Raw genomic sequence first — 13,279 nt, 5'->3', positions numbered from 1 at the left:
TTTGTCAGGAGATGTCAGATGCCTGCATCAAGTAGGACGAAGAGTAACTGAGAAATGACATTGGTACTATCCTGATTTTAAATCCACCAAAAGAATTAAATTCCTTGCAGCCTTGCAGCATCAGAATGCTTATATAGAACTTTTCTTCCTTGATACTGGAGAATTCTATCCTGCTGCTATGCTGGATGATTTTTCTTAGTGTGCTTTCCACCCATTAGCAATTGCTGGGACCTAAGCCGTGTAAGTCAGTTGAAAGTTTTATACTGGTAGACTAGCACTATGTTATCAAAATTTACAGAAGTCAGTGGGAACTGAAGGTATTTAGTACATTACATGATTGGATAAAAGGTGCAACACAATGCTAAGACACAGATGCTTTCAGAAGCTGCACTAAAAAATACCATTTAAAAGTAAGACAGATTACTTAGAGATACGTTCACAGGAAAATACAGGAAGCCAAGAGCAGAGACTATTTCTGTTCTGTTCGCAATGTAGATACCACAGTAATAACATTTCATAAATGCCCAAGACAGATGGTATGTATGTTCTTTGCATAATACGATAACCAGAAACTTATCTATTGAAAGGAGTGAATCCACTACAGTGTGACCCACCTTAATCTTTGGCTTTAGGTTCACAGGAAACCTTCCCTCGAAACAGCTGCAGAGCTTCTGATTTATTGCTGCTGTCACAATGATGTGCACAGATCACCAGTCTGAATATGTTTTGCAGTGACTACTTGTAAGTGTTGGTATTTTTCCTTTGCTCCTACAAACACTATGTCTTCTGTCTTCTACAGAGATCCAAGCATTTTCTTTTAGTGTCAGTGTACTCTGGTACACATTCAAACTGTCAGCACTGCAAAAGGGTATCTCCAGCAACCGTGAGGTCACTCCGAATGAGTGGAACATCATCACTTTTGTCTACATGAGCAGATACGAGGCTTGAGTTCATTATTCCATTTGAAAATTCACTGGTATTTATTTGTTCTGGTGTTTGGTCACTGCTTCATTCATTCTATTTGTTTGTCATTAGAGTCCAGGCAAGGTTTTAGAGGAGAAATATCACACTAGATTTGCGAGACATCAGCTGATTTTCTTCAGAGAAATGCTCTGAGTTTCTGTGGCATTTGTATCTGTCACTTGGGAGTGAGACTAACAAATATGTGCTCTAGCTGCTTGGACAGTTTGCTTGCCGTGGGTTTGAGAGTGCCCTTATTCATTATCCATTAAGCAATGGTCTTTTTTGTGTGTTCTGGTTTTCAAATCTCAGTAGTGGTGCAGATGGTTCTGAGGAAGAGTTTGCACTACTGCAATGAAATGAACAGATTTGCAGAGATGTTTAGGGTGCCAGGAGAGATCTCTATTTATGGCTCTTTTAGTTAATCTTCAAAATTTGTCCTTCGTACATTATTGGGGAATTTTCACAGAATCAAAAAGTAGGGTTCCTTAACTAAAACTAAAATAATAAAAGCCAGAGCTTTATTTTCATTTTTGTTGCATCCTCTCTTCCTGCTCCAAAGATTGGAGAGCCAATGAACAGCTCCCAAAAAAACACAGTGCTAAGAACCAGACAGTTTCGTAACTGCTTGGGTGCTCTTGACATGCAGATGGTAGGTAAATTGCTTGGTTGGCAAGAGAGCAAGTGAGCTCTCAAACCTGCTAGTGTGTAATAAGAAAAAAAGGTTGTAGGTTATACTGAGAAGAGTAATTACATGGTAACTGTTAAGGTGGTGTATGCTGGCATTGTAGCAGTGCAGATCACAGCATGACAGATCTCAGGACAGATACTATCCAGGTCAGTTCCAGGAAAACACTCATTAGAAATATTGCGTCCAACACTCACCAAAATGCATGGACTAAACTCCGCTACCAGCCCCTCACAAGGTATAAAATGATGACTTCAGTGGGGCCTTCTAATTTTATGCCAGCTGAGTAAACCTGGCCCTAACAGGGTCTTGCTTTTTCTTTGGATGCTACAAGCAAAAATGTTAAATAATAAGAGGCAAACAAAGGACAAAGACAGACAGTGCATTAAAATATAACTTAATTTCATATCTTTTGATAATTCATTTTTGGAACATGTTAGGAAGTAGAAATATTTCAGTATTAGAGAGTACTAATGTGATGAGCAATTTTAAGTTAGATGAATAAAATACATACATGCATACCTACTTGTTATTTTACATACTTCTGTTATTTTAATGTCTAAGAACAACCAAGAGAAGATGAACAGATCAGAAAAATGTAATATAAACTGCCATAACAGAAAAAGGTGATTTAAGCCTATTTACCTCACCAGATAAAACCTCAGTAGTGCATTATTTACTTTACCTTATTCTTTTGCTTAAAGACAACCAACCAACCAAAACACACCACACTCCACAACCCAAAACCAAAACGTTGTGCTCTGTGTTAAGGGAAGAATAGTAAGTTGTTTAATTCTTCCCTTTTTCCCTTTTGCTATTCATGTGTTTTCTCCAGGATGTAAGGCCTTATGCAATTTGATAGTGTAACATCAGGAATGCCATAATGGCAGTTTTATTTTTATACTGGGGCAATTAAAAAAAAATTGGTCTACTCGCAGCAAATGCGGAGCCAGATCATCTACGCCAAAAGTGGCAATAACTGCAGTGTATCAGAGAAGCTAGAATTGATTGTGTCTTCTCTGAAGTAGAGGACAGAAAATTGCTTATTTGTTATAAAAATCTGGTTTGTAGCAAGATCGTTGATCTGCACATGAATTTTTATTGTTTATAAATAACTTACTGGAGTCTGGAAAAGTCTTGACACCAGTTAGTAAAAAAACAGAGGACTGTAAATCGTTTATGTAGTCAATGAAGTAAAAAAATACAAGTTCGATATTAAAAAATACCTGTATCTGGACTTAACAGATCTGTTCTTTATTTTGTATTAGAAGCTCTTGAAGGAAACTAAAGAGAAAAAATGTTTTATATGCTTAATTCCCACATTCATGAAAGAATGTGATCCAGTTGTTTATTATGTTAATGACATATTTCAATTTTTTATCACATTGTTTTATTAAAAAAATTTTATATTCATTTTGACCAATATTTTCAAAGTAGAACAAGAATTTGGGATAGCCAGTCAGACATATAATATATTGCCTGAACTTAGTCTCTCAGAAATTTAAACATTTTTTGAACTTTGTCTCAAGAACTCCTTTAAGCTGATTTTATTTCTCTCTTTATTTTTATTTTTTAATATATATACACCCATTCCCCCCCACTCTCTTAATGGGCGGGCTTTATCTCCCTGGAATGTTACAAATGCTACCTCTGCTGTTTCCTTAAAATTAAAAGTTCAGTGACTAAAAGACTAGATCTTGCAGACTCTTAACAGCATGAATAGCTTTTGCTCTTGAAAATAGTCATATTGGATTTTTGAAAATTCTGTAGATGCAAACTGTAACCCACTACCGTATTTTGGATCTAACCAAACGTCTCCAGTAGGATAGGATACCATGTCACTAGGGTATGGCACGAGCTACTTACTAATGAAAACAAAAGCAACGTCGTAGGAACCAATCCTTCAACTTGATTCTCTCACCAGGTGTAGTCACAGATACTCATAAAAATAGTTCCTTACAGCATCAAAGCTTTTGTTATTAGGTTTAGCTATCGTTTTTGGTTAGCTTTTTGTTTTTTAATTCCTACCTGCTAGGCTCACTGCGTGCATCTTAAGTTTTATGATCTATCAAGATGTTACAACAGACGGGTCTATAATAACAGTATAAACACTCGGGAAACAGATCTGCAACCTGCACCAAAATTTCATGTAGGTTTCCCTACATTGGAATTACAGGAACATTTGGTATATATTAATATTGATAAATATTGAGCACTTACAGGGTTAAAACTATAAATTCAAATTTGATTCCTTCATCCACATTGTAGAAGTCTTGTTTATAATTATTTTATCATTTATACTCTTAGTTTTCATTTTATCTTTTATTCAGACAGGACAATGAAATGAGCAGCTCGTAGTCCTTTAGTGTTTTACTGTTTGTATTTAGTTCCACTTCTCTCTGTCCCAGACAAAGCGTAATACTTGACTATTACTAACCCTTTGGGTTGAATTGCTTGATTAAATTTTTGTCAAAAAAACCCAGAAAAAAACCTGATTAAAATCAGGCTTAGTGCTATTTTTAAAAAATTGAATAATTAGCATAAACAATATCCCTGTAATGAGCTCCACTAACGTTTTTGTGTTCTTTTCATAGTAGATTACTGTATACTTGCCTCTAATTATAGTAAATCCTATTACATTAATTTGCATTGTACTGGTAATCTGATTAAAACAGTATAGCGTTAAAAGTCATATACATTGTAATGAGAACAGCTTTCTTCCTGAAAGTGAAAAATGTGTTTCATATTTATAGTTAATGTGCAAATATACAACTAGAGATATGAAACAGATTTCAACTAGGATTCTGAACTATTTCAATACATTCATGAAACATCCAGCTAGCCTTCAGGCTTTATATCTCATGGATATGGAAACACTCCTATCAGGGTTTAATCAAAAATATTAATGAAGCTAAATACAGTTCTGAATTATTACTAATTTATAAAATGAGGCACGCATACAATTTTTGGCAGGATAAGCTCTTTAAAGTTTAGGAATACTCTCTCCCATTTCAGTCTATTTATCCTGATGTGTACAGCTACCATGCACAGAACTCACTGTTCAACTAAAAAAAAAATGTAAAGGAAATGTAAGGAAGTATTCTTTCTAGACAATTGAGTACAGTCTTACAAATCGGTCCTCATTCCCAATTTTTCACAGTGGTTCTGTAAAACATCTACCATAACAGTTCAGATATACATATTTTTTTCTCAGCCTCCAATACTCTAAATTTTTGTTTTTCAGAATTCCACACCCTCACTTCAGGGAACCATCATTATCCCTTGCTTTTCACGATCTTCCCTTCTCTTTTAAATATTGTGTGCTTGGAGGCTTCCCCATCAGACATAACATCTAAAAATGAAAGCTATTAGCAACTCTAGATCCAGAATGATAACAAGGTCTGGTCACACCTCACCTCAGAGTTACGTACTCTCACAGTTCTAACAATACGCAGTTAGCAAGACTAATTAATTACATCTTTGTGTGGTGAGATTGAGATGTGTTGCAGATGGCAATCTATTTCTTAGAATCTTTTCTGGGAAGTGATGTTACTTACGCTTCTTTTTCTTTTGCATCTCACACTGAAATTGTATGCTTGGTGATTTCTTCCCTCCAGTAGTTTTCTACATGAATAAGCTGTATCAGAGAGCACTAATGGCATTCATGCATATGCTTATTTTTTTCTACATTAAGCTTATTTTATCCTGTGAGAGGGTCACGCTTGTCAGGCATAATGTGATATTTGGATAATTTTGACTTAAGGTGCTTTTTCTTTTTTTTCTTTTTTTTTCTTAAGAGTAAAATCTTAGAATTACAAGTTTGCAAGAAATGGGTAAATGTAGAAGTACTGGATAGTGGCAATACAGGCCCACTTTGTTCTAGCCTGAATTCTTCACTTTAATAGTATTCTTGTTTTTGCAGTAACCTAAAATTTGACAGTAATAGTATAAAGCAGCTCCACATCAAACCTGGTAGAACAGCACTAACACTATTTGTACAAGAAGCCATTACTAAATAGCTCTAACTGTAGTGAAACAGGGATATTACCTTGCTTGCAAGTTTCTTGTAAGTAATTCAATTGCTTAATCAAGCAAACCCTTTCTTCTGGATAATCCATAGTCAAATAAAAGTTCTGTGAAGATCTTCTTTCGAGAAAACACGGTGAACATTCTTTCCTTCCAAAGCAAAATTATTTACTTCTTTGTATTTTGGCAGCTCAAATGAATGACTAGGATAAACTGTTTCAGAAAATGCAAGTTAGTTCTAAACGATTGTGTCAGTTAATTACCGTACCCACTTAGACCCATAGTTTTCTGCCACCAGTCAAGCTAGCCCGTCATGAAAACACTTCAAAGAAACACAAAAACTTTCCCTTTTGTAGATGGTCAATTGCACAGTAAAATGCGATGGGAAGATTCCTCCGAGTGTTTTTGGTTTTTTATGATGGTACTGTATGTATCTTTATAGATCTTCACATAACTTCGAATTTATGGAAGAAAGAGTAACAGACCAGAAAAGGGCTCTGCATTATACACAATAAATACATTATTATGGGTATAGAAAAGTCCTAGCAGATCAGAAAAAAATCACAGAATCCTGTAATGTCACTGCATAGATAGGAAACGCATGCACACTTTTTTCTTACTTTTGAGGAGGGAGAAAATAACCCCTGGAGTCACTGCATCTGACATACTTGCAGATTCTAAGGAACTCTTTTGCCTTTGACAGGTATGATCCCTTTCTTTTTCCTTCTGGAAAGAAAATGGGAGATGTATGAAGCTTACACATGACAGATTGAAACGGCGAGAAAGTCTGTTTCAGTAGCTTTCTTGCCTGAAGGATCTGCATTAACGCTCTTAGTTAACATAAATCTTTATTAATATAATTAATATAATAAAATAAATTATATTTTATGTTATATTAGGATACATAATATACAATTATATCATTATATCATTAATAATGATATAATTATATCATTAATAATTATATATACTTAAATAATAATTGACTAAATATACAAATTAATAGAATAAAATGTTACTAACAACTACTGCAGCAAAAGAACCCTCTTTAGTAAACAGGAAGATTTAGATTAAATTAGAGTAGAGATGGAGATCAGTCATCTAATGGCTAATTTTAATGTCAGTGCTGTATTGTATCAGTCTCTGGAATGTTGCCACTTTACCAGCTGAACTGTGTAACAAAAAGCTCTCAAATCATATTGAATACTGCAGAAGTATAGAATATGACATGTGTATCAAGAGTTTTTTTTTTTAATCGGTCATTGGAGTAAGTCAGCAAGGGGAACGGGTATATCCCAGGAATAAAAAAACGTTAATTCTTCAGCATACAAAGTAGCACAGTATTGAGAATTATATGGAATGGACAATGTAACGTTATGAAAAGTCTCTGTTAAATGCAGAGTAAAGCTAAAATTAAGACTACTCTAAAATGCAAATAAAATACGCTATTTAATATGCCACAAAAAAGCAACAAGTTTATTTAATAATTGCTTTAGTTCTAATACAATTTTGACAACCTGAAACTGAATGCAATCGAAGGCTTAAAATGTGTCATTAAGGCCTAATCTACCCTCAAAAGTTGTTGACGTGGCCATTACAGTACTAATAAAGATGCCATTTATTCTGGTAAGATTATTTTTTTTCTTTTTGCCAGATGCTGTAGCTTATACAAGTTTGCTTAACAAAATAAGCCACATCAGCAAAAAAGAGTATTTTTGCTTGTTCACCAACATAGCTATGCCAGTTAGAGGTGTGGTTTCTTTTTCCTCACATTATTGCAGAAAACCTACATTATGTGGAGTAACTTAAGCATAGTGAAGACTTTTAAAAGTGCATTTCTGTAACATCTCCAGAGTCTTTTGAGTCAGACCTAAATTTCCCCTCCTCCTGTGAGCTCAGTAAAGACTGAGTGACGCAGGTGAGAATTTGAAAAGGATGGCACCTAGTGACAACTGGCACTACAGGGACGTGTGACGGGTTAATGATAAAGGAAAGCAAGACAAGGTCTGGCAATCCCTGTTCTAGTGACAGGCTTACTGAAATCAAATCTAAAATCAGCAGAAGCAAACAACGCTGTAAAATCTTGCTTTGCACTACCTGGAATCTCATATATATTCCAACAATATGAAGACTGAAAAAATGAGAGGCATAACTTTAAAAAATAGCTTTATGCCACAATTAGACTCCCTTATTCTTAGCTGTTGATGGGAGCTCCCAGCGTCCAACTGCCTCAGTGGCACTAACTTGGAGGCAAGCAGTCTCCCGCTGCTGACAACAACCTGCTCTCCACCTAAAACCACCCAGGCACTGGCCAAGATTAGATCACACAGTGGCCTTAACCTTCACCTCCTCAGGGTCCATCCACCTTGTCATCTAGATACATCCCTGTCCTAGTAGAAACATGCTACCACGAGTGGAGTTTGTGCCAACCACACATCCATTCAAGTGCAGCAGTCACACATAATACCACAACTTTAACTGCCCGAAAGAGCAGTCTGTGTTCTTCTGAGCCAAGCAGCACATTGGAAAGTCATTGTGGGGACAGGCTTCAGAAGAGGTAGGGGCATACGGGACTGTAAGCAACAGATAGATTATAGAGCTTGTTCTGAGGTAAAGTCTGCAGTTAAGTTACCTAAACTGATAAAATTAAGAAATTAGTACGGTTCCGATTGGTTTTGTACTGAAAAAAATGAGGAAACAACTATACTAAGCTGCAGTAATCTAACAGAAATTAAATTGTTTTTAAAATGCACGCCAGGTTCAAAAGAATGTAAGCAGCTTTCAGCTTTCTGTAGTGAAGGAGTGTATCTTGTCAGACAGAATGAGTTCGCATTGAGAATAGCAAATACGATGAGACTGCCTCTCTTGCAGGGATATCTACTGTATAAATTTTGGACGTTGCTCAGCTAATGGGTCCACACAGGCCTCAGAGCTAACAGTGGGATGTCCGGATGCTTACCCTAATCTGGAAGCTGATGACTGACTCCTGTTAAAGATAGGCTGTTCATCTGAAAGGCAAGGCAGACAGGATCTTTTTACTCTTTCAGCTGTGTAAAACATAGGTGCTTAATGTAGGATGTTCTGAAAGGCAATATATAAAGGAGCAACATTAAGAAGGAACAGGTATGAGAGAAACAGAAATAATGCTAATTAAAAGTGGAGGATAAAATTTCTTCATTGACATCCATTTTTTGCCTCTGCACATCAAGAAGCATGAAGATGATATATAAAAACATACAAAACAAGTTAATTTGTTAGCACCAGATTGGTAGAGTATCGTCATTGATAACTATAGAGCTAAATCTGAAATAACTGTAAATATTTTGCAAATTTAAATAGGTTTAGGAATTCCTATTGAATTAAGAATAAGAATCAACTTACAGACTTTTAGAGAAGTTCAATAAAGATTTGAATATACAGCCAGGTTGCACTGTAAATGTTTATGCAAGGTATTGCTGGCACATTTCTTAACTCTTTTGTATATAGATACTTCAAATAAATTTATGTCTCAAGCCTGCTACTCTAAAAACGAAAAGCAGTATTTTGTGACTCTAATACAGAACCCTTTTACAAGGTAAAGAATTTTGAAATCTTACCTGCTTCTTCCAGGTTTGTCAGCTTTCAAATAAACTTTGCTTCCCTTGTATCCTTAGATTGTCTAATTCTACCACTACAACCAGGTTAAGACTAGATTTTTCTTTCAAGAATTTCTATATAATGTATTTTTCTGACAGGTGTACCATTCAAACTGAAATGTGACACTCATACAGTCTCATCATTCTTTTAGTCAGCTTTTCCTACCATTTCAAGGTGTAAATGGTTTTCTTAATAGCATTGCAGAAGCGTCAATGAATATTTCAATTACAACATAGCTAGCATTCTACTAATGATGGTGAGAACAAAATCCAGCCCACACTTACTCTCTTATAACTTGTGTGGGCAACAAGCATTTTTTCAGTCAGCTAATGATGACTAGATACACAGAAGGAGAAAGCAATGTATTTACAGTTTTTGTTTTTAAGGCAAAGTAAGATCTCTACCGATTTTCAAACTGATTTGATGTCCTGTCTATAGAAGATACAGACTTTCCAGTTAGTATGCTACTAGCATTGTTTAAGTCTAGAAATTAATTCCTCCTCCTTAACTTTCCTAATGATTTCAAGTTAACTTTCCCTCATTGCTTTTAATGCTTGATCTCTCCAAAGACAAAGAACCCATTAACAGTATCTTGAGAGCTGTAGATGTGCAGGCTCATACTGGGCGTTGAGTTGGCATTTGAATTTTTTAATCGTTTGTGACACAGACTTTCAGGACATTTGTATACATCTCAGATTTCTTGGCAGAAAATGCAAAGCCATCCATCTCATTAACTACAGTAATACAACTATTATGTTTCTAATTAGAATCTGTTGTGCTTATACGTAATATATTTATCTTCTCTCCTTCCTGCCTGATGAACAGGCCTAGGTAGAAGGTAGCCTACTACAGTCTTGACGTACACATTACACACAAAACAAGAAGAAAAATAATCACTGAAATGCTCATCTCTGAGCCATAAAGCGACAATGCTGTTCACAGTATTTTTCCTAGCTGACAGTGCCACCTTAGAACAACTCTGGGGAAGTATTACAGTTCATATTATTTATGTTATAGCATCTTAACGAAAAGTTGTCACTTCAGCATGGATTTGTTTGTATCTGCATTCTGCAAAATATCTACATACTTAAACAGGGTACCTCTAGCCAAAGTATTTCCCACCACTGTTGTCAGCTAAGCGCTTCCCTTCACACTTAAGGATGCTTGCACTGGCGAGGGTCTCTGGTCATTTTGTACCATGTGTTTTAGAATTAATTCCAAATGCACTTGTCAAACGCCACGGTCTTCTGCCCCTCTTAGTGCGGAGCTTGAGGAGGAAAGCACAAAACAGATTAAAGTTGTAAGGATAATCATGTCACACCTAAGGCCACTACACAGTTACATGTTCAGCTATTTTTGCTGAAGTATCCAGAAGGTGGACACCCCTCTAAAAACATTTAATCACCTTCTGATTTTTGGACACACTTTAGTTGCTTTCCTCATGTGGAAAAAAAAAAAAAAAGGGTGTTGGTGGTGTTGGTGTTTGTTTTCTCTTCCCTTTGGCCTCACCAGGCTTTTTGGAGGTGACACAGCCACTTTAGGACCCCCCCAGTCCCCAGGGAGGCTGGGCTGGAAGTGCTGCTCCTGTCAGCGCTGTCCTGCCGGCCCCGCACCTCACCTCACCTCACCCTCCTGCTCACCTTCACCTTCCTCCTCACCTCACCCTCCTGCTCACCTTCACCTTCCTCCTCACCTCACCCTCCTGCTCACCTTCACCTCCTCCCTCACCTCACCCTCCTGCTCACCTTCACCTTCCTCCTCACCCTCCTGCTCACCTTCACCTCCTCCCTCACCTCACCCTCCTGCTCACCTTCATCTTCACCTCACCCTCCTGCTCACCTTCACCTTCCTCCTCACCCTCCTGCTCACCTTCACCTTCTCCCTCACCTCACCCTCCTGCTCACCTTCACCCTCCTCACCTTCACCTCACCATTACTCTCACCTTCATCCTCCTCCTCACCTTCAGCTCACCCTCATCTTCACCTCACCCTCCTGCTCACCTTCATCCTCCCCTTGCCATTACTCTCACCTTCATTCCTCATCTTCATCCTCGCTGTTACTCTCACCTCACCCTCCTCCTCGCCTTTGCCCTCACCGCCTCGGCAGGGCCGCCCCGGCAGGTGGCGAGGCATTTGCCTCCGCGGCTCGGCTGCCACAACCCTCGTCGTTAGCCGAGGCGGGGGCAGGCGATTAAAATAACATGGGGCTATTCTAGGCGCTAATGGGATTAGACGCGAGGCCAGCGAGGCGGCGGGGAGCGGGCAGCGCTGCGCGGCCGGGCTGTGGCATGGCGCCCCTCTGATGGCGGGAGGGTAGAGCAGCAGCCACGCCGCATGGGCGGGGGCGGGATACCCCAGGTAAGCGGGGAAGGGAGCGCCCCGGGAGCGGGCAGCGATGGCGGGGAAGGCCGGCTTGCGTGGGGGGGCAGGGAGGGAGCGGCCCCGCCGGCGGCCCGCCCTGTGGGGCGAGGGGGAGACCGAGGCCCCACCGAGGGCCTAGCGAGGGGAGGCAGCGGCGGCCGGCCCAGGTGAGGAGGAGGAGGAGGCAAAATGGGGGGCGAGCGGCCTGGTCAGGGGCAGGTGCGGGGCGGAGGGTGAGCTCCGCAGCGGCGGCAGGTCGGGGGGCTGAGAGAAAGGGAGTGCGCCAACGGGAGGAGGAGGAGGAGGGAGAGGAGCGTGGGCCCGGGGGAGGGCAGAGCGCGGCGGGAGGCGGAGGAGAGCGTCAGCTGGAGCGGGGAGAGCGGGAGCGCGGCGGGAGGCGGAGGAGGCGAGCGTCAGCTGGGGGCAGAGATAGCGGGAGTGCGGCAGGAGGAGGAGGAGAGCGTGAGCCGGGGGGGCAGAGAGAGAGGGAGCGCGGCAGGAGGAGGAGGAGGAGGGGAAGAAGCGCGACGCAGGGACGGCAGATGCCTGGAAATAAAAATTTGATGATTGCATGCAGCGGCTGGAGAGACTCTGTCGGTGGCGGCGGCGGGGACGAGGCAGGGACAGGGGGGGCGACGGCAAAATGAAGTATCAGAAATACCTGACTGTCTTGCAGATGGCCATAGGGGTGACCGCCTCCAACAGGGGCAGTCTGATGCCCTTAAAGAGGAAGCTGTGGTGAGTAGGCACAAACCGGGCCGCCGGCACTGCGGGCCGGGCCGCGGCGGGACGGGCGGGGCGGCGGGGGGCTCCCCTCCGACATGACGGCCGGGCCGGAGCGGGGCGCGGAGCGGTCCGGCGAGCGGCTCCGGAGCGAAAAGTTCCCGGCGCATCCAGCGGCAGCCGCGCGGGGGGCGGCGGTGCGGCGGGGCCGGGGGAGCTGTCCGTCCGCGCCGGGCCCGCGGCGGCGGGGGGAGCGCGGCGGCGGCGGCAGCCCCGGCCCGGCGGCGCGGGAGCGGCTCGGCCAGGGGGCTGGCGGCGGCCCCAGGGTCGTCCCCGGCTGCGGCGCTGTGCCCTCCCGCCGCCGGCTGTGCGGGAGGCCGGGCCGGCATCGCCCGGCCGCGGGTCCGGCTGGCAGGTGGATTCCGAAAGGGGAAAAGGCAAATACAAGTCCAGCGGGTTAGCGAGCCACGCAGCACTGCTCGCAAACGGGCATTTTTATTTAAAGCCTGCTTTTCCCCCGACTTACTCCTACACTGGTTTGGGTTTTTTTGGGGGCTCGCCGATTGTGTGCTGAACTGATTTTTCTGGATGAATCAACACTACGTTATGAAAAATGTATTAAAGTATAATGGTGTAATGTGGGTGAGTAGGGCACCGCCAGGCATATGGCACTGCAATTCCCAGTCACTCCCGGACTTGTAGGAGCCCCCTGTTCGCTCAGTTGGAGCAGTGGGATGTGTGTCATCATCAGGACAAAATTATAAGGAGAAAATCTCTGAACATGTGAAGTCAGAGTTTACTGGGAGGAAACCAGCAAGAATGAATTTGGACATTGAGAGCGGCTTGTCTAGAAAAGATATTGAGGTGGTAACGGTCATAGGGTTTT

At 41.4% G+C, this 13,279-nt stretch overlaps 1 protein-coding gene and 1 long non-coding RNA gene across 11 annotated transcripts in view; one reads left to right on the top strand and one right to left on the bottom strand.

Annotated features, from left to right (window-relative positions):
* Positions 1–8,704, bottom strand: part of LOC134520931 (uncharacterized) — a 34,651-nt gene extending 25,947 nt beyond the window's left edge. Inside the window, exons 1-3 of the long non-coding RNA XR_010072583.1 lie at positions 8,634–8,704; positions 6,295–6,400; positions 615–1,309 (exon numbers count right to left, since the gene is read on the bottom strand). This is a non-coding gene — a long non-coding RNA (uncharacterized LOC134520931). The remainder of the gene's footprint in view (positions 1–614; positions 1,310–6,294; positions 6,401–8,633) is intronic.
* Positions 8,705–11,585: 2,881 nt separating this feature from the next.
* Positions 11,586–13,279, top strand: part of TJP1 (tight junction protein 1) — a 164,221-nt gene continuing 162,527 nt past the window's right edge. For 2 of the 10 annotated variants that reach the window (XM_063346823.1, XM_063346814.1), the window contains exon 1: positions 12,095–12,408. In XM_063346823.1, the coding sequence (XP_063202893.1) occupies positions 12,242–12,408 (167 nt within the window). In that variant the 5' untranslated portion in view covers positions 12,095–12,241. Of the gene's footprint in view, positions 11,668–12,085; positions 12,409–13,279 lie in introns of those variants that run through there. The other 8 variants (XM_063346816.1, XM_063346815.1, XM_063346813.1 and 5 more) reach the window with 8 other exon arrangements.

The sequence above is a fragment of the Chroicocephalus ridibundus genome, chromosome 9 (genome assembly GCF_963924245.1).
Source record: "Chroicocephalus ridibundus chromosome 9, bChrRid1.1, whole genome shotgun sequence".
Classification (NCBI taxonomy): Eukaryota; Metazoa; Chordata; class Aves; order Charadriiformes; family Laridae; genus Chroicocephalus; species Chroicocephalus ridibundus.
Note: the sequence above shows the minus strand (reverse complement) of the source record. Positions and strands in the feature narration are given on the sequence as shown.